Genomic DNA, 27,688 nt, shown 5'->3' with positions numbered 1-27,688 from the left:
AGTCCACTTCTGTTGGAGTTTGTCAGCTTGAGCAAATGCTCCCAGATATCACAGCTCCTCTGCCATCCACACAAGCAGATTATAGAAAATAAAAACACAAGGTTCCAGTCTGCCCTGGAGCCAAAGGCCTAGGACTCTTGGCACTTGAAAACTGAAAGGGCCTGCACAGTTTCTCCTTCACAATTTAAAAAGTGTCTTATCAGTTTTGCTGCTGTTCTTATGTTGTAGGCAGCAGAAATGCTGGCAAGAAACATTTTTAATTCAAAGCTTCCGTTCAACAGTTAGGAGCAGAGAAGTGACCTAGAATCCTCTAGATTTTCTATGGCAGCCAACCTGGCAGTTACAGACCCTGTAGAGATTATTTTTAAAATATCACTGTTTCTGAAATGAAATACTACAGTGTCCTGGGTCCCACCTGGACTATAAAGACTTGGGATGGGAGTGGGGGTGTCTGTGTAGAGATGGAGTCCTTTTATTCTAATCTTGCCAATTTTTTAGCCTCAATAGTGAGTTTCTCATGAAGGCTGTAATGACTATTTCATTTTCTCATTTTTAACTTTTCATCTGTCAGTGTAGCCAAATGCTACTTGTTCGCTTTTGCTTTTCCTATTTATTCACAAATTCCATGAGAGGAAAATTAGACTAAAATAGATCTGCTTTAAAGAGAACATATGAAGGGTTAATAGAATTCAATGAGAATTCAATGAATGTAGTAAACGTTTCTTTTGGAAAAAAAAGGTACTTTCTTAAAGTTTACTTTCATTAGCTGATAAGAAAATAGCTTCAATGTTCTCAAGGTTTAATTAAATACCTACAAAGACAATAAAAGAGCAAATTCTATCACCACAATTAAATTCTCTAGATAAAAATTATTGCTTTATTTAAAACAAAACATATCTGAATACGGGTCTATTAATTAATTTATTAGAATGTTATGCTGCTTATTAAAAATATTTAAATGCTACTTTTATAGCAGAATTAAAATGCAATACTTTTTTTTATTCTTAAAATAACTTAATATGATAGCATTTAGGAGTTTTTTTCCCAGTTTGCTGGCTCAAGACACCACACCAATGTTATGTTAATAACAAAGGAGGGAAGGAAGTTACAGTGCATCAGGTAAGAATGCTGGCAGTTGTCACCATGCCTGTAACAGTTTAGCAGTCTCAGGAAAAAGTTAAATACTGAACAATGAAAAGTACTGATCTAATCCATGTCAAGCTGCTGTCAAATCGCAATCTCCACTAACATACAGATCTATGAGCCCCTGGTCTGGACTGTGGAAGGAGACGTCAATAGCTAAGGTTGTTTTAGTTTAACATTACTTCCAAAATGCAAGAAATATCTTATGATGGCTAATTGGACTGTGCCTTTTCTTTTTCTCTTTTACTTTTCAATAAAAGTATATGAAGTTTCTTTATTTGAAAGGATCATTCAAGAAAAAAAAGTCAGGAGTGGTTAGTAGTCCCTAAGAGTTCTTCCTCAGCAAGGTGCTTTAATGGAAATCACCACCAGGCCTCCTCCTTCTCAAAAATCATACCAGTAATGCTGTATGGGAAATAAAACCCAGTATAGTACCCAGATCTTTTTTTTATAGGGCCTGAGACTCCATACAAACTCTGAATCTTGCCTTTGCTCCTGCTATGAGAAGCAAGGGTATCTATCTCAGGCAGTACTTGGTTTCTTTGGATGAAGGAAAAATACATGAACTTAAATATATACTAGTACGAAATTTGTATTTCAGTAGAGTGAACCATACAGGAAAGAATTATAATCGATAGATCATAATAGTATGCAACAGAACGAAATCATAAATGCAAATGTTTAATTATATTACTTTATCTTCATCTCTCTCTTACTATGATTTACCACACTGTACTTACTATTTCTATTTGTTGATCTGATCCCCAATAGGTCCACATTGTTAAATACTGCTCTTTTAAGGAATTAAATTTAAGTTGGACAAAAAGCTTTGTTTACAATGTAGTCAGTTTTCTTTACTGCTCTATAAAAAAAGTTTTTTGTGTAACACAGTATGTTATGTTTTCTTACTAAGATGATCTAAATGTTTGAAATATAGAAAGGATTTAATTCTTCATTTGTAATGTTACTCAGATCCTATGAATTAATGCTTTTCTGTCACAGACTTTTAAAGGCATATTTTTAAAATGCTTAGAGTTCATTACAACAAACTCAGAAGAACAGACTCAAAAAACATGTTGCTGCAAAAAATATTAATACCAAATTTGTGAATGAGAAAATAATTTTCTGCATTTTAAAGTAAAGCTGAAAAAAAGGTATGAAGAACTGTACCTAACTGGGTAGTATAAATTTGCTGAGAAAGGAAGTGAACTTTATAGCTTCTTTGAATAATCACCTGGAATAAAAGAGATTGAAATCCCTGATGAAATAAATACCTAATTGTCCACACAAGTGGAACAGCTGCAACAATCTGGATTGAGAGATACCCACTACAGAGTATCTGGTAGCAAGTTAATTAACAGGTTCATATAGTCTAGACCTTGAATAAGTGCCCAGTTTGAATTTAGCTAAATTTGCAACCAGGGTGCCAATTTAAATTTAGGTCTTTTCTTTAAGAAGGAGTTTTCTAATGAATGCAAGGAATTCCCAACCTGCTGACAGGTATCTTTTGCAGATTGCAGAGCTATTCAGCTACTGCATCTGGTTCTTCTATATGAGAAATTGTTTTTACATTTCCATATGTTACTGTAAGATTGAGCCTCATTCAGAAGATAAGTAACTCATCATTAGTTACTCATCTAAGATTTAAATTCCCCTTTTCTATTTTAAAATTTAAACAAATCAAGAGCTCTTTTTTTTTTTCTACAATCTGTAGACTTCTTTCATTCCTATTATCTTTTCAGCACTCTTTCAAGTTCACAATAATCCAATTATCTTTCTTGAACTGCTCAGTTTTTCATGAAGTCTCAGTTCAATGACAACTCTCTCAGTAGTTGGGGGTCTTTGATAAGACTAGGTATTGTTTCCTTTTGTCATCTTTCAATCTTTCTGACAACCTCTTTACTTTCATGGTTCAGATTGTGAAGTCATGATCTTTCAAATTAGATCTCTATAATATTACAGATTTTCTAGTGACAGTACTATGAGTTTCAGAGACTTTCTCACTTGAAATATATCAGTGACAACATAAGTTTGGCTCCAGGTAAATCACAGAATGGTTGACTATTACTGAATGAAAAAAAAAAAAAGAAAAAGAAAAAATAAAAGGTTAAGATTAAAACCCATATCCAATCTTTGAATTGAGGGTTACTTTATACTATATAGTAGAATAGTTTTTTTTTCTTTTCTTTTTAAAACACTTCTGTTTACCAAACAACATGTAGTAGATGAGTACTTTCTGCTAATAAGCTCTCAATAATTTCTTGAAGTAGATGAACACTTACTTACCAGAAAAGTTAAAAGAATGTGCCATCTATTTAAGGAGCTAACATGCCGCAGGATAAAGATAATAGTGTTTAAACAGAATAAGGCACAAGTCCTTTATTGATAGTAATAACCACTTAACCGCATTTAAGTTTTTCAGAGTTGGTAGTTGGCCAGAAAAATTAGCAGACAATATGCAAATAGTTCTCTGTATTGAGTTTACACAGCTTTAATTAATGGAATTTAACTAATTTAATTGCTAATGCTGCTCCAGGAGGAATGAACATTCAAGAAGGTATTCTGTAGTGGCAATGTAATTTAGACATTTAATCTAGGTTCATAAACTTGAAGTAGACATATACTCTCTTAGCCCTTTGTCTTGTGTATGGACTGTAACACATTCAACTTGCAAACCTTTCAGGAGCAGAAAATGTGTTTTAAACATCTTTGAAAAATTACATATAATTTGATGACAATGTTAAAATATCTGAAATATAATTCACTTAATTTCTTTTCACCAGATGACAAAGTGGTACAATTACATTTTTAAAAAGAAAATGAAAGTCACTATGAATATCAATAAGATGAGTTTTGCTTGCACTCAGCATCTGTTGCATCAAATTTAGAAGATTGCTTAATAACCAGAAATTTACCATAGTGCAATAATATTTTAATTAACTGAAATACTACACAGTATCTCTATATACATTTTTATGCTTAAGATCATGCCATGCACTGAAAAAAACAAACTAAACAGTTGCATAAGCTTTTCAGTCTCAGAGCTGAGCATGAACAGATAATGGGCTTTTTTGATTGGTTTTCTGAGGACCAGTCTGACAGCCAAGACATGCACTGAACTCTTTTGACAAGTTTTCTCCCAAAAGGAAAGCATAATCACGGTGTTCACAGTCAGGTTCCTATTTTAGTTCTCAAAGAAACAATGTTTTCCACAAAATCAATGGAAAAAAATAGTTCCTTTCCAGAGGGCAATTTACAGTCCAACTTAAATGCTCTAACCTAAGCTACATGCCTTAATCTAGTGGTGTAAACACTCCTTCATGATGCTTTATGAGGTATTTCGAAGGTAGAGGTCACCTGGTTACAAATGTTAAAATTACAGTCCTGTGGAACTTCACATAAAGGTGTTTCTGACTTACCACTTCAGAAATAGAATGATTGAATGGTGTAGTAAAGATTAACAGAGCATGTCTGCTTATTTATAGATTTCATAAACAAGATACCTAGTGAAACTGCAGTGTCTACACACTGTTGCAGCTATCTTGGTTCAAAAAAGGACTCAACATATGTACACAAAGTACAAATATCTTTCAATAACTTGAGACAGAATAAATATCAAGGCCCTGAGAGCAGCAACAGACCTTAACAGCCCTGACCAGCCTCACCTGGGACACTCATCCCGGTCCATGGGCCAAGGAGTCCCATTTCAGCTCAGCCCAGGGCTGTCAGTCCCCTGCCGCAGCAACACTGTAGGAGTGCTGGCCTCCAGCCAGTCTCCAGAAGTCTGCTGTACGGACCGCTTGTCCCTATGCTGTAGGGAGCTTAGCTCCTGCAAGGACTATCAGACCTATGCTGGTACCCTGTCTCCAGCATGGCCCTGGCCCCATTTCTTTTTGCTCCCTGGATGCACCCTGGCCCTGGTCCATTGTTTGCCATGTTGCCATGGCTATTGATGGACCCTATTAACCAGTCCCTGGCTCTGTGCCCCATATATAGCCCCTGTGGCACTGTGCCGTGTTGAAGAGGGCACAGCCTGTGTTGAGTGACCCTCAATTTCTTGTTTTTCAGCCCTTGCTGCTCCCTGACAATAAAATTACATTTAATTGGATGTACTTCGAGCCAACTCCAAAATCTGTCTGTATTTACAGGGAAATAAATCCTTCAGGAATGCACATTCAATTTTCATGTTAAACTAGGAAATGAAAATGATTACTTTTGGTTACTTCCTATGGGTTACTTAATGTAGAATCATAAAATAATTCAGGTTGGAGGGGCCTCAGGATGGCTGTAGTCCAACCTCCTGCTCAAAGCAGGGTCAACTAGGAGATCAGACCTCAGAAGGGAGAATCTACAACCACTCTAGGCAATCTCTTCATTTTGGTTAGGATGTCTGTCTTGCCATTCACCTCAGTGAAGACCCTTCTCACTAGGCTCCTTGTAGGTATTTGAAGAATGCTCTGACACCTCCCTGCCCCCAGCCATCTCTTCTCCAGGCTGAAGAAGTCCACCTCCCTTAGCCTCTCCTCGCAGGGCAAGTGCTCCATGGTGGCCCTTCCCTGAACTTGCTGCAATTTATCAGTATCATTCTTGTACTGAGGATCCAATATTGGATGCCACAGTCCAGATTTAAGAGCTGAGGAAAGGGAAATAATTGCTTCCCTCGATTTACTGACTACACTTCTGTTGATGCAGCCCAGTATGCTATTAGCTACCATTGCTTCCAGGGTGCACTGTTGACTCATGTAACAAGTAGTTGAGACTTTTACCTTTATTCTATTACAAGAACAGAATATTCTATTCCATTAAAGATTGGTATTTTCCCAAAATAACCCACTAACAGAAAAGATGGGTTTAGGCCCAAAGGAATTACATGAAATGAGCAAGAGTTCCTGACACATTTTTTTTTCTTTTAAAAGACACCATAGCATATCTATGAGAGTTTAAAGAAAGAAGAACATTCAAGAGTCTGACCAGAATCATAGAAAAGCTATTGGTTTATTTTTTCCCTGAAGATGACCTCCTCTGTGATGTGAAAATCAACTCTAGATGTATCTTACGATATTTAATGGAAAGACAAGAAGGGTCTGTAGCTCAGGCCTTGAAATAAAGTCTTTGATTTGTTTCAAAACTGTAATGGTACTGCCCTTTAACAAACCTCCTGTTTGAACATCTGGATGTAGCAGCAAACAATAACAAACAAATTGAATTGTTGGTGCAGAATAAAAACCAAGTGACTTCTAGTAGTTGTCCAGTCTATTGCATCTAATTAGTTACTTTGGATTGCTCCTAAATATAACATTTCTCCTGTGTTGAATTTCCTTGTTTCTGAGAAAAAGATGAAATGTAATCTATTCCTTCTGGATTATGTAATTTGGGAATAAAATCCATTGATAACCATCCTTAGAATTCTGTGTAATTTTGGTGGGAAATGCAAAGTAATATTTATGTTCTCCTATGCTACACTTACACAGATTAAAACTGGAAGGTGAAACACATGTTAATCTTAAGTTTTTATTCTTAAAACGGTGTGAGCACAATTAACAATATTCATTACAAAGAAAGGAAGTAAACTAGAAAGTCACTTTGGCTTTGCACTTTGCATTTTACACCGTGGAAAGAGATCTGGAGGTTTGGGTTGATGGCAATTTGAATATGAGTCAACAGTGTGCCCTGGCAGCCAAAAGGTTCAACCGTGTCCTGAGGTGCATCAAGCACAGCATAGGTAGCCGGCCAAGGGAGGTGATTGTCACACTCTACGCTGCATTGGTGGGGCTCCACCTCAAGTACTGTGTGCAGTTTTGGGTGCCTCAATATAAGAAGGACATTGAACTATTAGTGTGTGTCCAGAGGAGGGCGACCAAGATGGTGAAAGGCCTCAAGGGCAAGACTTACAACGAGCAGCTGAGGTCACTTGATTTGTTCAGCTTGGAGAAGAGAAGGCTGAGGGGTGACCTCATGGCAGTCTACAACTTCCTCAAGGGGGGCATACATGGGGGAGGTGCTGATCTCCTCTCTCTGGTGACCAGTGATAGGACATGAGGAAATGGAATGAAGCTGCATCAGGGGAAGTTCAGATTGGACATTAGGAAAATGTTCTTCTCTGAGAGGGTGGTTGGTCACTGGAACAGGCTCCCCATGGAATTGGTCCCAGCACCATCCCTGTCAGAGTTCAAGGAGCATCTGGACAACGCTCTTAGTTGTATGGTTTAATTTTAGTTAGTCCTGTGAGGAGCAGGGAGTTAGACTCGATGATCCTTATAGGTCCTTTCCAATTTGAGATATTCTATGATTCTATGATTCTTAAACAGTATAGGGAAAAATTAATCACCAACTTATTTAATTTGTCTTTTTTTTCTGCTTGCAAAAGATCTATGAATAAAACTAATTTATGTAATTTTTGGTTAATTTAAGTTATGCTCCAAGTCAAAAAAGAGGCAATGGATCAGATGAACTGTACTGAAGTCCTAATTTTGATCAGGAATGGAGACATACATACTAAGGTCAGATCTGTAGGCCATATCATTAAATCTAGAGCAAAACTAAGCAAATTCTGTGAATAATAAATTTCGTTGTTTCAGACTTTCGAACAAGTGGACAAATTCAGAAATATGCTAAAATCTAGTCTTTCCTTCGTTACAAACAGGCTAGAATCACAAGAAAAAAACATGTGAAATGGTCAGACAAGGTGGTTGTGGGTAGCAGTATGGAAGAGTCTTTGACTCATCCTAGTGCTCTGATGAGGAAAAGGTGAATACAATTGAAATACTGCTGTGACCTTTCAACAGTCCCACCAGTTGATAGTCCCAGGTGCCCTATGGAGTCAATGTGATGTTTATCTGCTTGTAAGACAAGATGTGACATGAAGGCAGGAAGACCAATAATGCCATAAGTACTTATGTTTTCCACCATGTCACCTCCACTCAGGTGACAATAGGGAACTTTAAACTGATGAAAATTTCTGGGGGACAGGGTGAAAAATGCTAACATTGTAATTTCTGTAGTAGTAAGTCATATATTCTGTCAAAGAAGAGAAAAAAAAGCACCTGTGTGTTACAGTTGTGGCTAGGCATGGCTTATCTATACACATACGTGTACTAGTCATTTATGCTTACTTTATAGCCAGTAGTTGGAAAAGAAATAGGATGGCACTCTGGAATTGTTTCCTTCTGCCCTCTACTATACCGGAAGTCTTCAATGACAATACAGGATATCGACATCAGCACTGTAATGTATATGGGAAGTCTTGTGAGGGGAATCCCGACTATCTAATCCCTCACATGTGATAGGATTTACAAACTCATGTAGTAGTCTTTAAAAATGTTACCTACAAGACAGTGTACTTGGCTTAAAGGAATGAGCTAAGGAAAGAATGTAATAGAAATTAAAATGAAAATTAAAAATCTCCCAAGAAAGGAAACCAATCCCAGAAAATATGGCAGTATCCTTTTTCTTTCAATTGCATTTATGACACAGGTAGTACCGGAGGTGAAGACCGATGCGTATCATGATCATCAATAAATTCAGGACATGCTGTCTATCAAATAAATGAACTTGAATGGAGTTCTAAAATATAGAGACAGAATAAGAGAAAGAACTCCATCTGTTAGAAGGGAGCAGTGAAAGTATAGTCTGAAATACCTCACATGGGAAAGACAACATTAGAACTGAAGGAGTTTGGGGGCAGAGGATGGAAAAAGGAGAGCTAAATCTCAGGGGAAATTGAAGCAGCCCAAGAAAAAATTTTAGTGCTATGTGTATGTTAAGATTGCAACTTCTTAAATAAAGTTTCTGTTTTGTAACTATTTCCAATCTGTAATATATATTTAATCTTTGGGATTTTTTTTCTTTATCATTTCAAGTCTGTATAGTGATCAAACTGGATTCAACTGAATATTACAGGCACACTGTATAATACTTTCATGAAAGACCCAAATCCAAACATGGCAAACTTGCTTCTTGGAGCATTTGCAACCCAAAACACTCTTGGGAATCCAAGACATTTTGATGCATTTTCTTCTAAGCAGCAAGAGTCAGTTTTGTGTACTCAGTAAATCTGCTAGCAGGTGTTACACAATAGAAACTCAGACAAGTGGTGAGGCAATTTACAACTGTAAGAGTGTCATAATTTCCTATTGTCATTCTGCATTACACATGTTGCATCAAGATGCAGTTTGATAAATGTTTCAAATTAAGGTAAATGGGCTGTTGTCAAAGGAGCAGTGTTTTTTCATGCCATCGACTGTATGCATCTCAATTCGTGTCTTGGGTTGCTGTTAGCATTTGTGAGCCATGCAGTAGGCTGGACCAAATAAAAGGATGAGGGAATAATACAGAGGCAACAAAATGATATGTTTTCATCCATGCTAATTCTCTAATCTGGCTCTCTACATAGCTTTGTGAGTGCTACAGTGAGCAAACAGGAAGGGGGACAGGAATATGAGGCTGGGGACCAGACTAAGTCCATAGCACCTCAAAAGCAATAATGACATTTAATACTAAAATTCAATTAATATTCTCTCCACTACTTTTTCAATTCCTTTGCCTGGTCTCTAGTTCTGCCTTAATCTTACCAAGTTGATGGTTACCCCTCTGAAAATTTCTCTAATACTGTGCTTATTTGTCTTGGTCCACTGGTCAAAATTAAAATGTGTTGCCCACCAACACCAATGTGAGAAACTCCTATGCTATGAGAGTCTTCGTACCATTTTGCAGTTATAACCAAATCTATTTTATCAAAGCTTAGCTTCTGTCTCCTTTTCTACTATCATCTTCCAAGAATTTCTTCTTTTGATTTCTTTTGTCCAATTAACTCCTTGTTTTTGAGCAACTTTTCCTGGGTTTATTAAATATTATTTTATATTGTATTTTTAAAGGTATTATATGATTAGTAAATATATAAATGTATTTAATTGATAAAGAAGGCTTTAGGAAAAGACCCTTTCAAGTGACTGCAGAGCCTTGGAAAAGGTTGAGGTATAAGGAGTCTGTATTTCATTACACCTCAACAATATGTGAAGTTGGAATGTATTTTAGATGTGACAGTAACAGAATGGTGGATGGAAGTAGAAAATTTTTCCCTATGAAGATGCTTCATGCCCAGAATAACACGTTCTTATTGCTTGCAATAAGAGCTCTTGTGAGAAGTACAGAATTGAACAATGCTACACAGTAATTAAAGATGACATAGCATGTTGTTATTTTACAACACTACATGTCTATAAACATCTTATTCTTGTCATCTGTCTACTTACTAATAACTAGTGAACTAGAGAGACAGGGTGCTGAAAGGAATAAGCACATAGCACAGGCTTTAATTTGTACATCACCAATTCAGACCCAGACACAAATGCTCATGCTGAGAAGCCATAGTTTAGTAGCATTTTCTTAGCCAGTGGTTTCAAATAATTTCCCAGATGATCCATATCTTCATCACAAAATCAGCTCTACAACTGCCACTAAATGATTCAGTGTTGATTAACTCTTTAGAGAGACTGGGAATTGAATGCTTCAAGTGGCGATGATATCTGGTCCTAAAAGAACTAAGAACACTTACTCCTTAGAGGCATGCTGACAGAACAGTAAGGGAAAAGCAACATAAATGCTAAATTCAATTAAAAAAAAATTTTAAATCTTTGTGATCCTAATGCTTTAATTTCTTCTTTAATCATACAATAAATATGTAAGGAAGTCTCCTAGTCTTCTATTTTTTATATGGCTTTCTAGTATCAGGTCTGTTCACTTTCTCTAGACTCACTTCAGATGCTGTTTTATAGCAGGGAAACTACAGAATGTAGTTTGTAAGATGAAAACCAAAAGCAAAGAAGGTATAAGAATTCTGCGCCAAAACTCGAGCTGATATTTTTATGAACTTTTAAATGATTCAGTTGCCATTATTTTCAGAAAATTATTTTTTAAAAAGTCCTAAATATAATGAACTGATGTTTTTAAAGTATGTAAACTAGGTTTTTAGATCAAAAGTTTAGCAAGAGTTCATTGTGATTTTTCCTTAGGATAAACCTCTGTTTAAAAGAAATAGATTAGCTTTGGAGTTTTAAAATATTTCTAATGTAGAGCTGCATTTAAGAAAAGAAGTTTTTAAATTGTGTCAATATTTTGGGACAACTTTTCCAATTACATCTGTAGTATGGATCTTAGATAAGCAGCTTAGCTAATTAATTTTTAGCTGTAACATACAACTTATGGTCTGTGGGATTTAGTGGCCTGCTGTCAAGCATCTAACAAAGAAATGGCGCTTTTTTTCTTTTTGTTGTTCAGGCAGGGATTCATCAACAGAAGAGCAGAATTACCAAAGGAGAATGGCTCCTCCAGCCAGAAGACTAATATTTACTTGTAGATACAATTGCTTTCAATTATTTTAATTATTATTTTTTTCCCAAATTAGTTAAGATGGCATTTGACTAACCATCTAGTTCATGGCATTATTATCCACCCGTTCTCAAAGCTGTCTAAATTTACACTGAGTTTTGCTTGAATGACCTCATTGGAGAATGAGCAATCGTCTGCTAAGAATTGATCAAAAAAGCAAATATCTTCTAACAAATTTTATTTGATTTTAAAAGACAAAGAATTCCAGTGCTGACTAAGCAATTACTCCTCTCTTTCTGTTAAAATAAAATTCTCATTATAATCACGGCTAAATGGTTATAATGGTATTGTTCTGGATAATGTCAGTGACTGACATAACTGGATGCTTCATTTACAAACCTAAAAAAAGTTCACCTATTCTCAAGCATTTTATGTGTCACACAATTTGTATTGAGCTTAGTGGGAGATACTGAATACTCAACAGTATGAATGTCTTATTATGGATCTAAGTGTCCAAATATGAACTATAAATTTAACTCACATGAAGAACCAGCAAACTTTGAAAATCTGTTGATGAAAAAATGAGTTTGTTCTTAGGTTACAGTTCTGTATTATTGAGACGCATGTTCTCATCATAAATAAACCTCTCCATCTGTAGAGTTTCCTACTGCCTTTTGAAGAGATTTTAAGATTGCACACTGAGCATACTGAACCTGTTCTTGCAGATCTGTGTATTTTGATATTATTGATAGAGAAGTTCTATCAAAACTAACACAAATCAAAGACAAAGTTCTATCAAATACCAAATGCAGGTTGAAGGATTCAGCCATGTAGTTCTAGAGGTATAATTGTAGCCTATCAGTAGCTCCATTTTTATTAACTTTATGGATATTTCAAAGTCTGCTATTGTGTATTACTGCTTCAAAATTTCATTGAGCTGTAACTTAGGAAACGCATGAAGGAAGCAACTGCTTATAAACATGGAGCTGCATTTAATTTGATACTTTAATGAGCAGTATATTAGTTCCTACAGAATACTGTTTCAACTATATTGGATTACAGTTATCACTACTTGTCTAGACATGGGATCAAAATGTAAATCTTCTATTAGATTGCCTTAAGATTTGCTTTTGTCAGGGTATTGTACTTAACAATATTACAGTCCAATAGCTGAAGAATATAAGTTCACAAAGAAAACCTCAGAATCTCTTGGGAAATTTCTTTCAAGACTTGCAGTGTATATTAATTTTTTTTCATGAAAAATGACATTGAAAATATAAGAAAAAAACTAAAGTAAGGCTGACATATAATTAAGATCTCAAATTAATCACTGTCTTAGTTAAACTTCAATATGAGGCATGTATCAAAATGATAAATTACAGTACGATAGGTTGACAAATATAGCTTATTTAACAACATTATTCTGAAAGAAATAAATTAAACAGAACATTGAAACAGTAAGTTAATTTTTTTGAGACTAAGGGAGACACATTTTTTCTTCCAATAATTAAATATTTCTTAAGGCAGAAGAAATGATAGGTTACTCATTGGTTTTTAACTTTCAAATAATGACTTTTTTGCAGATGTTAAAACAAATGAATATATTTCCATTCATTTTGCCTGGAACAAAATTATGCATGGTTCTGTGACTCTCTCATCAATCAAATTTTTAATTTAATTTAATTTTTTTTTTTTTTTTGAGATTTATCAAAGAAAATTTAGCGCGCGACAGACAACTAAAGTCCAACTGGTAGTTATGGTAGAATAAAACACTAGGTCTATAATCAAGCATATGTGCATGAGCTTCTTTCCTACAAATGATATGTTATTTTGCAAATGAAAGAACAAGGAAGAGAAGTCTATCTCAATGAATTTATCAGATATTCTGTCTAAAATAGGATGGCAAATGCTTGGCAGCAGGAACAATCTTTAACTGTACCTTTGCGTACTGTTCATAAAGTGACACAGCCATCCATACTGAGCCTTTGAGAGGTACTAGTGGTTAGATACTCCCTCCTGCTAGCACAGTCCCCTGCCTGCAAGCCAGACCTATAGTCTTGGACAGTGTGCTTCTTGCCTGGAGCCCAGACTCATAATTTCACAGTACAATTGCTGTTTGTTCAGCTTCACAACTACTACTTCATGCTATTCACCCATGTGAGTGGTAATAACATGGACAAGGGAAACCTTAAACAGATCAAAGGTTGGTACAGGATTCTGAGGGAAAGAGTGAGGAGGATATGATCCCAGATGGTGTTGGTATCCCTCTCAAACCTTCTGGTTAGGAGAAAAGCTCTGGCTATGAGCAAGCGCATTCAGCAGACCAATGCCCAGCTGCACAGTTGGTTTTGTCTGCAAGGGTTTGTTCTCCTTAATCATGGTACCTCATCTGAAGATGAAGTAGGACTTCTAGGAAGAAATGAAACCACCTGATCAAGGCAAAGAAGAACATAACTGCAAGTGGACTTGCTTACCTCAAAAGGAAGGGCTTTAAAAATAGCCTTGTCAGGGGACAGGGACCTAACTACAGAGTAGAAGAGAAGAAAATTCAGCCCAGGATTAGAAGGAAGGCTGGGAAGTTAGTAGTAAAATTGGAACACTAGCTAGACACTAGACATCACATTTGGATTTATTTGGGGAATTATTAGGCAGAATCTCCTGGGAAGCAATTATGAGGAGGAAGGGCAGCCAGAGAGGTGGTTGATTTTTTTAAAAGACAACCAACTATTTTAAGGGGAAGTGAACTTTGGCATATGACTCATGAGGCTAACAAGGGAGATTCTTAATGAACTAAAATGCAAAGAAGTACAGACAAAAAAAAACCTGGAAGAAAGGATAGACAACAAGAAAGGAGTATAAAAGTGTTGCTTCAGTACTTAGGGACAAAATGAAGAAGACCAAAGTCCAAGGGGCACTAACACTGGTGAGGGGTGTTATGGGTTATAAAAAGGGATTCTACAAGTATGCTAGTAGCAAAAAGAAGGACAGGGAAAAATGCAGATATCCTGGTGAGTGGAGAGGACAACAATGGACAACACGGAAAAGGCCAAAGAACTTGATGCCTTTTGTGCATCATTCTTCACAAGAAGAAACCTCTTCATGTATCAATACAGTTGGGAAGGAGAGAGGCAGTCAATTCTGGGTGTGCAGTGAGGAATGACATAGAGAAGTTGAATATAGTCACGTTCATAGATTCACCCAAGGGTACTGAAAGAGCTATGCCACCATGACTGAAAAGCTGCTGTCTGTGATCCATTAAAAATTATGGCAATCAGTGGTAGTCCCTCATGACTACAGAGACTAGTGAAACACTTGTCCTAATGAAAGCAAGAGGGACCACCACAGGCACTATAAACTAGCAACCCTTCCCTCAGCTCCTGGAAGTAGCCTGAAGAGCACAATTTTGTAATCCATTTTCAAACACCTGAAGGATGAAGGTAAGTGGAAATAGTCAGCACAAACTTAACAAAGGCAAATTATGCTTGATGAACCCAAATGACATTTAAGGATGTGAAGGGATGTTATAAGTGGCCACTGCCCCCAGCAGCTCTGTGGCCTGGAGGTTTCTCTTGCCCAGCCATAAGAGCCCAGCCTGGGGCACCCTGAGACCTAGGGGTGTCTGACTCAGGCCAATGGACCTTGTTGATGTTTTCCCATTTGCAGGTTTAACCAGTTGCACAGCTGAACATGTATCCCAGAGAAACACACAGACACAAACAAGACACCAACACAACTGGCTACAGACTGTCACAGACAAGGTGCTGCCTTCAACAGTACCTACCTACAGGGCTCACATAAAACACAAGCACCGGCAGCCAAGTCCCCTCTTCAGCTGGCAGACACAGGAGGTTACTCGTACAGGCATGCACACGAGGCTATCTGGGTTCACAAGCACATGTACATTTGTGGGTCCCCCAGTTAGCAGCACTCTAACCCTCTGTCTGCCCAGCACCCCTGCCCAGATCCCAGGCCTTCTTACCTACCCCTACTCGCTGGCTGCTCCAGCTTGATGCTCACTAGCAAACACGCAATACTCACACACTTGTCCAGCATGGACCCTCCACCCACCTGATACCTCATCCCAGATCCAGGACATCCTACCCTCTGGCAAGTCCAGCTGGAAGTGTGCTGGTGAATGATACATGAACACCTGTTTTGGAGAAGATGCAGACAGTTGCCCTCCACACACCCCCAGCACCAGGCACACAGCCTGCTCCAGCTGCTGGCACTGAGCCTGTCACTTGCTTCACTCAAGCCAGTTTCTCCCAGTAGCTGGTTTGTGGGATACACACCGTTCCCACCCCAGTGAGTGGCAGCTGAGACCCCCACCCACTCCAGTAGCTATCACTGAGACCCCACTCGCTCCAGTAGCTGATACCACAGGCCAGGGGCACCTACACCCCCAGTCTGACTCCAGTAGCTGGCACTCAGCCCTTGAAGCCCTGACACACGCACAAGATAGACAGTGAGATTGCACTGAGAGTTAAAAAATGATTTAATAAGAAGATAGGACAGATTGTGGTGATCAGATGCAGGGCTCAGCCAGACTAGCGTACTGACCAGACCCGTTTTTCACACAGACATCACAACACTCACAAAATGATGAAAATGCAGAAGAATAGCACAAAATAATTTGTGATTTGGAACAAAAAACTTTATGTTAAGACTTTAAAAGCCCATACTGAAAAGAAAGAATACTTTGAAGTGTGTGTTTATTGCAGTACTTAAGAACCTAGCATAAGAACTAGCATGCTAATACTAAGGGCTCTGTAATTTAGCAGATAAAAGCAGAACAAGAGCCAGTGACTGGAAGTTTAAAAATCAGAGTTAAAAAGTATTACTTCTAAGTGAGGCAGAGTGATCAGTGGAATCAAAAAAAGTGATTGTTTTCTTAAATCTTGATGTCTTCAAGAGCTGAACTTTTTTCCAGAAGGTATTCTTTAGCCAAATTAGTGATTGCAGTATCAAGAAAATGGTATGAAACGCAATAAAAATTAACCAGATTAAGTCCACAGGCCTATTTTTCTTTACTCTCTCTGGATCTATACAGGAATGGTGGGAACAATACAACATATAAGTAAAATATTTAAAATTAATAAGCACCAAGGCAACCTGGTATTGATTTAGTAAAGAGTGAGTCCCTTCTGTGCTACAGCATTACAAGTACTTCTGGCACTAGGATTAGCATGATAGTCCTGAGACAATGACATATTGTGCCACACAGGCTACACTGGATCAACTGGAACAAAAAAAGTATTTTCCCAGCCAATCCTTATTTTATTTAGTGACAATGTTAAGTATTAACTGACAGAGTGTAGTTTGGAAATGTTACTTACAATTTTAAAAAACATTGGCTAGGAAGATGTCATGTGGCTATACATCTCTGTATGATACATGGGAAAGAATATTAATTTATAGTTTTACCAGATAAAATATCTGAGGTATTTTGAAATTTTTAAAAGGGTGGACTTCTTGTTTTGCTTTTTCTTGTCTGGATTGATGCTGAAGCATCAATAATATGATCAAAAGCAGGATAACATTCTGCTATTTTTAATCACAGCATAAACTTTGTGGAACTTTACTTCTCTTAATGGAGATACACTGCAAGTACATCAATATAAAAATCACTTTGTAACATGACCTAGCACCATATTTTATAGCTTACATATTTATTTATTCTTTCTATAAACTTTGCTCATGATTTGATAAACCCCTTCATTTGCTATATTAATTTTAAAATATTGAAAATCGTAACTTTCCTTTTGCTTTCCCTATACCAAGGAAGTTTAGAACTACCTACCACATTAATGACTATCTTGAAGAATGATACAATAAAGTCAAAGCCCAATAAGCATCTTTCATGTTTTCTATTTCCCTGAATATACGGCCATTTTATTTCTGCATCACATGCTGTGGATAGTAGATACAAGTTTATGAACAGGCATTGTTAGCATGTTTTCCATCCACAGTTAGTATTCCAAGACCAGAACGATAAGTGAGATAATTTTATGTGACTTCCTAGACAATGTGGCAGATACTCACACATTCAGCCAAAAGAAACCGCAGCACCTTTTTTTTTTCTTGTTATCCAACAGGTTGAATGGAAGTAAAAATTCAGATTTTAGACTGCTTTTTTATGTTTAGTATGTTTCCTTGTTAGATTTAGTATATTTCATTTTCAAAACAGGAGTTTGCATGATGAATATATCTGTGTAGGTAATTTAAGCATTCTCTATTTTAATTATTCTTTTCTTTTCTTTTCTTTTCTTTTCTTTTCTTTTCTTTTCTTTTCTTTTCTTTTCTTTTCTTTTCTTTTCTTTTTTCCTTTCCTTTCCTTTCCTTTCCTTTCCTTTCCTTTCCTTTCCTTTCCTTTCCTTTCCTTTCCTTTCCTTTCCTTTCCTTTCCTTTCCTTTCCTTTCCTTTCCTTTCCTTTCCTTTCCTTTCCTTTCCTTTCCTTTCCTTTCCTTTCCTTTCCTTTCCTTTCCTTTCCTTTCCTTTCCTTTCCTTTCCTTTCCTTTCCTTTCCTTTCCTTTCCTTTCCTTTCCTTTCCCTTTCCTTTCCTTTCCTTTCCTTTCCTTTCCTTTCCTTTCCTTTCCTTTCCTTTCCTTTCCTTTCCTTTCCTTTCCTTTCCTTTCCTTTCCTTTCCTTTCCTGACTTTTCTTTCAGAAACACTAGGCAAACTCAATTTAATTCCATTTTTATTAAGGGCTTGCTGAAGCAATCTTATGACAGAGAGCAGCCACACCCAAAATAGCTATGGTGAAATCTGAACCAAAAAAAAAAGCCTGTAGTATCTGTCAGGTAATAAGCCTGCTCACAACTTTCTAGCTTAAAGTCTGTGGCTTTTACAACTCCAACCTGGCAAACACTTTTTGAGTGTACCTTTTATAGAGACCACTGCAACATTAAACAATAATTCATTAGTAGTCTTTTAAATTTTTATATGAAGTTAGTAGTGATATTATTAGCTTAATACAGCTGGTACTTCATGAATCTTACCTAAATCGAAGATTTAGATTATGTGTAGCCACATTTCTGTGGCTACAATATGTGTATCCTATTTGTTCATATCCTCTAGCTCTATACCAACTGACAAAATTATTTTTAGCATCCACATCCTGGCACATTTAAGTCCTACTAGTGTTTCTGATCTACATGCTTCAATAATCCTCTACATCAGCTACCAATTTTTCTTAATATTGCTGAAAGAAATGCATGATAGATCCCTAGAAGTCACTAGATGGAAATCCTATTCTGTTAATAAACACCATCTGCTCCCTTCTTTCCTGCCTGCCCCCCCATTATCCATAAAGATGAGATCTTGAAATTTTTAACATTGTTCTCAATCCCCTCTTAAAAGCATTTCAGCAGAATTGCTGAATTCCTATAGCACCACTCCAGTATAAACATGAAGACCATTTCATCATTTATATGGTGTCTAATAATTCAGTTTTATAATTCAGCTTTAAAAAGATGTGTAGCAGTACAAAACAGATAAAATTATATTTCATAACACTATTATAAATAATTGTGATTCATCTCTAGGACATTCAGAGTTTTCACTGTAAGAATAATCTATATATAAAGTTCTTTTTTTCTTCCCCATGATCAATAGGGTAGCACAAAAATGCCTATCATATTTACCTTGAATAAACATTGCCATAAATTCTAGCAGTAAATTTGTTAATGAAGTCACTGATTTTAACAATGTCAGCTACCTGTTTAATAGCTGTAAAATAACCCAGCAAGAACAAAAGGAAGCACTGTTCAAAGCAGGACTTAGGTTCACTGAAGGCCCTTGCTGTATGGGCCAAGCTGCTGTGTTGCTTTCTTTCTCAGCAGCTGTATTTCCCCTCCCGTGCTCTCAATGAATAAAGCTTCTTATGTATCTCAGGACAACAGGAAATGGAAAAGTGCATCAAATTCTTTTATTCCAAAACCAAAATAATCTATCAGAAATAAAATAAAAAGGACACAGCTACACCATGACTTGGCCTATATTATCAAATAGGGGATTAAGTATATCATTTCTCCTCCATATGTTAATACCTATATATGTTATACAGACCCTGAAAGCTACTAAAAAAAAGAAAAGATGCCAGAAACCTCTCCAGGAAAAAACAGGCATGGAATCAGCAGACTTGCAACTCCCCCATTTCTCACTCCAGCCAGCAAAGCTGTGTTGCTAGACAGTGACAAAATGATAAATTGCTGCTTGTAATTATTGTAGCTCAAATTTTTTTCTTAAAATCCCTCCTTAATTTTCAATGCATCTCACCATTTTCTGTTGTCACTGTATGTGAAGTCTTTTTGTTTTGAGTAATCTGTTTCAGTTTGCTCTCATGAGATCCTTTTTCTCCAGGGGTATTGTGCTATATAGAGAGGTGTATTTCTCAGCTGTGTTCTTTCCCGGTTAATAGAGAAACTGAATGTAAAGAAGTATGTGCACAACGGTACCAAAGCTAACCCAAATATGCCACTTGACACTGAGGAAAGAAAGAAGGTGAGAAGGAGAGAAAGAAGGAGAGAAGGATGGAGGGACGGAGGGTACATACTGAGGCTTATGATATTGCTGTTAGCAGGCCAGAGTGGGTATTTCTGTGGTCTATTGTGTACTTATTTTGACTGGATGCAATTGCAGGAGCTTACATATGATGGACCAGCATAGTAGTTCTATTGATTGTATAATTTTATATCTTTTCATACAAATTTTTATTCTCAGGAGACCAGAAAATTAATGTGTTCCGCTATGTTATGATCAAGAAAGTCCACAGTAGATTCATAGTTCCCACAGATTCTGACAGGTACTCTGGAGATTCTTGTCAACTTTCAGCAACACTGCAAATATGTCAAGGAGGATGGGAGGTCAGAATAAGAGATGCTGGTGGGCTTTGTTTATTTGGGTTTTCTTGTTGTTGTTGTTTGTTTGTTTTTTAACAATAGTGAACAGTAATGCATCCCATATAACTGTCTGTCTCTGTCCTGTATTTCCAAACAGTTCAAAGGAAAATATTTTAAATGATCACTGATTATGAAAAGTATGTTCTTTCTTTTTCAAACCACACCTGGATCTAATCCCTTCAGATATATGTCTCTACTGCTCATCCTGCCCTCTCATGCTATCTCTGTCTATCATTTTGCTTTATGGCGATGATAGGTTACTAATAATTTCTATCTTAGGTTTCAAATTACAAATCCATAATGGAGCACTTAAGTATGTGGTCTGATATTTAGGGGTACTAAGTATGCAGATGTTTCATCAGGAAGCTAAAAAGGAGCTACTGAGCAATCAAAATTTTTGAAAATTGGATACTAGGTAGAACCAGATCTGAAAATGTTGATTGCAGGGTTATACACATTCACGAAGAGTTCAAGAACAGAAATGGAGATTGCCCTGGTGTGATTATCATTTAAATACATCTATTCTCTCACGTCAAGGAATGATGCATGAAATGAATGTAACGTAATGAGTTTTCATTTCTTTGCTAGCTGGGTATAAAGACAGATAGCTTCATAGGAAGTCAGAAAAACAGGAATTGAAAGAAAAATTCTCACTGAATGAAGCTGCCTTGATACAGTTCTTAAAAATGTAGATCTGGCCATGGGAAGGGAGATTCCCATGAACTAAAACTCTGGGGTCTAGCCTAACTTCTTCCAATATTCCTGATTTCACAAAATAAAGCCTCAGATTCAAAAAAGATGAGTATCAAATTCAAGGTAACAGGTTTATGTTTTGTTCTAAAATGCTGATTTCTGTGTTTGAAGGTAAAATTTCCCCACACTTGTCAGTGATTTAGGAGCTTGAGTTCTATTAATCAGCATGTTATTTTAGCCCAGAAAGGAACTATGTGAGGAGTCAGTCATATGTGCAAACTGAACTCTATTGGTGATCTTCCATTTTAGGTTTAATCATTCTCCATCATAGCTGAAATGCATAGTACACTATCTGTTAGCATTAGCAGTGCAAAACCTTTTGGTAATCAACATATAACAACAGCAGCTCATACCATAGTGAATTTGAATTTCCCAATTTATGGCACCAAATAAATGATTTAAAAAGCTACATATTTTCCTAATATGCGTAAGAGAAGTATATACTATATTTTGCATAGTTAAAAATCCGTAGGAATTGGGTAGTGCATTTCTATGTAACATTTTTGTAATAACGCTGCTGTTGAACAAAGTGCTGAACACTTGAAAAATTAACAGATTACAGAGTAGCTATAATGTAGCCAAAACCAATTGTTACACTTAGCTTGAATTAACAGACTACAAAGTAGCTATAATCCAGCCAAAACCAGTTACATATAGCTTGAATTTCTATTTTGTAAATTACCTCTTGCTTGTGTGCAAGCCAGAAAAAAGAATGTGTGTAATTGCCTCATTTATTTTCTATAATAACTCAAGGGACAAGAAAGGCCTGAAAATTCTTTTATGTTTTTCATTTCATATCTTTACATAAGTACATGTAGGAGGGAATTTCTATATGAAGTAGCATTCTAATGCATCATACCTGAAGGTAAACTATGTCAATGGCTGAATACATTTTACTACAGAGTGATTCTGGGATGTATTTCTATGGCAGCCCTTCATTGCATTACCAGTTTTCAGATATTTTCCTAGCTATCAAAGTGTTACTCAGCTAGTTACTTTCTCAGAGATCAGTTTCTGTGCAGGTGGAACTGACCAGGGTGCAACAATGGCCTCAGAACTTCCCCAGGCAGTTCACTGTAGTTCCTGGCTTGCTGACAGAGACACTTAATGGAAGCAGAAGGATCAAGTGTCTTTACATCAATTTAAAAAATAATAAAAAATCCCAAACAAACACCAAAAGAAAAGAAAAAGAGAAAAACAACAGTTTCTATTTATATCCTATAAACACATGTTAGAATTCATAGTCCCAGTGCCAAGAAATTGGTTAAAAAAATGGTTGGATGATATATTCCAACTCTTCAAACATGACTAAAGTGAGCTTGATCATAAACAAGATCCTTCCTGGAATATACATACAATACTATGAACTTCTAGACTTCAGGAATATATATGCCAGCTTACATCAGTTTCTGTGTGAAAACTGTAGACAATTGTGAAAACTGCAATAGGGAAGTAGCTTTATGTCAGTTCAGAGAACTGAGTCAGCATTTCTCCTATGCAAAAGTATGAGAAGGAATCCGTCCATAAAGCTTGCAGATATAAATTCAACTATCTAGTAAAATTCAAGAGTAACTAGTAATGTCTTGGCAGTAATTTGAATAAGCATATCTTAGAAGGACCAGAAAGATTATGGTTATGTTTTTCAGAATTTAAAGAATTAGGCATTATTAAAGTAAAGGTCATAAAACATTTGTGTCTAGATGGAACTATAGATGCTAGAGTTTTAAATATTTTGATTTCAGATGTGAGTCTATGCATCTGAATGACTGCATGAAAAGCAAACATTGTAACTTGGATAAGGTTATAAGTGTGCATACATTTTTGTGGGACATTTATTTTTATTATGTATAGAGATCAGAGAAAAAAAAAAATCAGAATCTTTTGTTAAGAATGTCTTACCTTCATAGTAAACTTTAAACCCATGAGCACTAACTGCAAAGTCACTTGTCAAGCGCAGTGAAAATACAGATTTTGTACTTGTCACAGGAGGAGGAAGATGAAATCCTGTTAACCTAAGAAACAAAAAAGCACAACTCATGTTTAGTTGTCGGAAAAATAAAACTGTGTGTGACAGGTTGCTGTTCCAAACAATATTTCATCATGGAAAGGGCAACTGACTTAAAAGTATATAGCTTATATTACTTGAGAAAATGATTTTTATATGATAGTTTAAGGATTCAATATGAAATTGTAGTGGCTTTCATGGACACTGAACCAGGTAAGGTACATCTGTTTGAGAAAACTGTACTTAGTAGCGATGACAGTAAGACATAGAAACTAGACTTTAAAAATGGTCTAGATGATTATCAGTAGATTAAAAAGAAAACACAAACCACCAGCCAATTTACTTACACTATTTAGGGTTATGTTCAAACATCTATTGCATTATATGTTTTACACAGATTTCTGTTAAAATTTGTAGTGGATGAATTTTCTGCAGCAATATGATGAAAGAAAGGGGACCATGATTCACTTTAATGAGGGAATTTAAGATTATTTGGACTATGTACTTTAGCCTCCGAGGATATATTTCTGCTTTCAACTCAAACAGGAAATCCAAAGAGCATCATTGTAAAATCATACATTCATAAAGAAAGCTCTCTTGCAAGGAATTACAGGCTTGCTAGGGTTCTTTTTTTTTTTGGTTGGTTGGTTTTGTTTTGTTTTATTGAAACCACTATGTTTGAGACACAGATGAAAGGACAATTTTTGTGTACTCATAGCACTGCTGATATGCTCTCCTGATACTCAGCTCTACACATTCTTTTCATTTGATGTACATATGGTAACACTTACTTTCTCTATTCTAGGAGAATAACCTCATCAGGGTTCATACCAGAACAACAAAACCCATAGTATTTATCTGTTGAAAATAGGTAAAGAACAAGTTGAATAATTTAGCTGTGTATACTCACCAGTGAAATCTAGACATACCTTTGGAGCCCAGTTAGCCATGTGTGGTGAATTCTGTAGCAGATTAGGATGATTTATTTTATTAGTGAATAACATTAAATAGTTGTCATGTGTTTGTAGTCAAGCCCTATTTTTACTTATTACTTCGAATTTAGAATTATAGAAAGAATTAGGTCAGAAGGGACCCGTGGAGGTCAGAGAGTTCAACCTCCTGCTCAAAGTAGGCTTAACATGAGAGTTAGTCCAGGTTGCTCAAGATTTACTTTTTACCTTTCCATTCTTAGAATAAAGTCACCATTTCTTTTTTTTTTTTCTTTTATACATACATTCATGATCATGTTTTGATTTACTGTTATATGTGAAATACAAAATTTAGTGTACACATGCACAAACAACCTCCAAAATTCTTCACTACTTTGTTACACACCCACTGTAAAACAGCTATGTATTACATAAGATTCACTGAGACACTTGATTTGCAATACATCTCTACAGGATTCCAGAACACCCAATTCATAGGTTGGTCTTGTGGACACTTAAAAAAAAGATGTAAACACTGATATTTTTTATGGAAGAAAAGGTATATCTTTTTAATTTTGCTTGATATAAGTATTGCAAACACCAATGGTGTTTAATGTTGCTTTAATACACTTTCTGCTGCTTGTATTGAAATTCAGTCTCAGTCTTGTTCTGAAATGAAGATATCCTGCCAGTATCAGTATTTCTAGTCTCACCAGAAGGAAGGACAGAGAGTGATGAGAAGCCCAGAATTCAAAAGGTCAGGAAGTGATTTCCTGAAAAATTATTGTAATTGCAATATTAGCATTTATTTTAATGTTTTATTTTTTGTTAACATTAAAATACCTTTAGATGGGTTCTATATAGTGTACCAGGAATTTACCATGAGATTCATTTGCTATGGGGATCATAAAAAGTTTTATATTTTTCTCTGATTACTATCTACTTGGTGTTTTTAACACATACTCTAAATTAATGGGTGTTATAGTGTTGGTTTTTCTTAAGCAATCTTTGGCAAAAAAACCCCCACAATAGCCTGTCTCTTTTTTCCCAGGGATTGTTCATTCATTACCCTATGCCCTTATTGAAACCATTGTTAAAGACATTGCAATAGCCAATGTATGCTATTGGTTACAATCATGACAGGTATGAAAGCCAAATGATAAGATAATATTACTCACAGCATAATGACCAGAAAATTGAAACACATGGACAAAAGTAGCAATAACACTTAAAGAGGTGTATATACAGATCTGTATATATGCAGCAAGTCATCAGTGTGTGTGTATCCAGAAACCTATTCTTTGTTTTGTCATTGGGATCTTCATGAATAATGTCATTAAAACAAGACTAGATTAAAGAATTTATATTAATATGCAACGATGGAGAATTATTTACAGAATATATAGGATTTAGGAAATGTATTTTTTATTTGATTATGAGAATATGTTTTTGTTCTAACAATAAAACAAATTAATAAAATTTGGCATATTAATAAAATATCCCAAACGGGCACATGCATGATTCTTTGACAAGTCAATATCAGTGCAATTTTCCCATTAGCTTATTCATAAACCAATAAATACATTAATTCATTGGTAAGTGTCACTACTTGAAAGTAAGCTGACCTAACATAAAACCAAGCCAGTAATTCGAATAAAACTTTAATTTGCATTGCACAGCAGGTCTAGCTGGTATCTATTTAGCTACTCAAAGATTTGAGGGAATTGTGGGTATAAACACATATCCAGCAGAGAAGAAATACACATTTATCCCAAATTATTTAACTTTATGAGTGGTACATATGCACAGCTTAGATGGGTAGGAGATTTTTAAAATGAACATATGTGTTACTAGCATGGCAAGCATTACAGCTCCTCATGCAAAATGGATCATTACTAGAGCCGTTTGGTACCATTTAGCTTTTGGCGTGTGCCTTTTATCACCATTATTATGCTGCAAGTACTCAAAAAAGTTCAGCTTCTTTCTCTAATTTGGTTGCTATACTTAAATTTATATGAAAAAATGCAGAGGTTTTATTTGTGGTTTAGTGGATGCAAAATTAATTAAAAATTTTAATAAGTAAAAATACAACAACATGCTAATATCACCAGGTAAAATACTGTAATTTTTCAAAAGGAAATGTAATGTAATTTGCTCAGACAATTGAAGTAACCTAATACTTGAGTATTATTCATTGGTGTGCTGGTTTTGGCTGGGATAGAGTTAATTTTCTTCATAGTAGCTAGGATGGGGCTATGTTTTGGATTTGTGCTGGAAACAAGGATGTTTTAGTTACTGCTGAGCAGTGCTTACACAGAGTCAAGGCCTCTTCTGCTTCGCACCCCATCCCACCAGCTGGGGCTGCACAAGAAGTTGGGAGGGGACACAGCTGGGACAGCTGACCCCAACTGACCAAAGGGATATCCCATAACATATGATGTCATGCTCAGCATATAAAGCTGGGAGAAGAAGAAGGAAGGGGGGGACGTTTGGAGTGATGGCGTTTGTCTTCCCAAGTAACTGTTACGTGTGATGGAGCCCTGCTTTCCTGGAGATGGCTGAACACCTGCCTGCTCATGGGAAGGAGTGAATGAATTCCTTGTTTTGCTTGTGTGCATGGCTTTTACTTGACCTATTAAACTGTCTTTATCTCAACCCACAAGTTTTCTCAATTTTACTCTTCCGATTCTCTTCCCCATCCCACCAGGGGGGATTGAGCGAGCGGCTGTGTGGTGCTTAGTTGCTGGCTGGGGTTAAACCGTGACAATTGGGTACTACAGTACATTGACCTCAGAGCTTAAATCTCATTTGTATGTAAAACTCTACAAAAAGTCATAAATGTTTTCTTTGCCTTTTAAAATGAAACATAGCAAGTACATAATAACTGCAGGAGAGGCATGTCAGGTAAGGAGCAAAATGCCTGTAAAATAATGTATGTGCATAGGTCTGATTGTCACTTATTCAGACCAGTCACAACTAAATGGCTAACTTAAAGAGAGTACCCTGGTAAAAGCAAAACTTATAGGTTGGACACTTATGCAAAACAAGCAGTCATCTCCTTAAGCTGGTATCATCTGCATATTAAGCACATTTAAAATTAAAATTTTCTGTAGTACCTGATGTTTTTTTTATCTACAGCAATTTTCTCTGTTACATACCATTAGCATATTTCATATTATTTGCATCAATTTTTTTCAAATTTAAAATGCCTAATGGAGTGATTCAGGTATCTCTACTGCTATTTTAGACACCGTGAGGTATTTGAGACATGTACCAATGTCATATCTAGATATGACATTGTACTCCCAAGTACAATATGACATTGGTAGATATGACGTTGGACCAACATGAGACCCATGCTCTTCTGGATAGCTGGAGGCCAGGCAGGATCCCTGAGGGATTCCAGATGTACCTACATGTTATGTTAGGCACTTCAATCACCCCTTTATAGTTTACAACTTTGGCAGAATAAATTTATACTAGGACAGGTTGGCTTGGTTGTTTTTCTTTTTTTGGTGGGATTTTTATTCACCCAGTCCTTATGCTCTTTCCTGTTTTGGTTTTGGAATTGGCTTATTTAGTGTTCCCTGAAACACATAAAGAGATGCCATAGGCAACTGATACTGGCTCC

The 27,688-nt window shown here is 36.3% G+C and overlaps 1 protein-coding gene across 3 annotated transcripts in view; it reads right to left on the bottom strand.

Annotated features, from left to right (window-relative positions):
• Positions 1-27,688, bottom strand: part of CSMD3 (CUB and Sushi multiple domains 3) — a 782,968-nt gene that overhangs the window by 640,675 nt on the left and 114,605 nt on the right. For all 3 annotated transcript variants that reach the window (XM_072852006.1, XM_072852007.1, XM_072852008.1), the window contains exon 3: positions 23,023-23,135. In XM_072852006.1, coding sequence (XP_072708107.1) covers positions 23,023-23,135 — 113 coding nt within the window. The remainder of the gene's footprint in view (positions 1-23,022; positions 23,136-27,688) is intronic.

This window comes from Ciconia boyciana, chromosome 2 (assembly GCF_034638445.1).
Source record: "Ciconia boyciana chromosome 2, ASM3463844v1, whole genome shotgun sequence".
NCBI classification, from domain to species: Eukaryota; Metazoa; Chordata; class Aves; order Ciconiiformes; family Ciconiidae; genus Ciconia; species Ciconia boyciana.
This window is presented reverse-complemented; position numbering and strand designations above follow the sequence as displayed.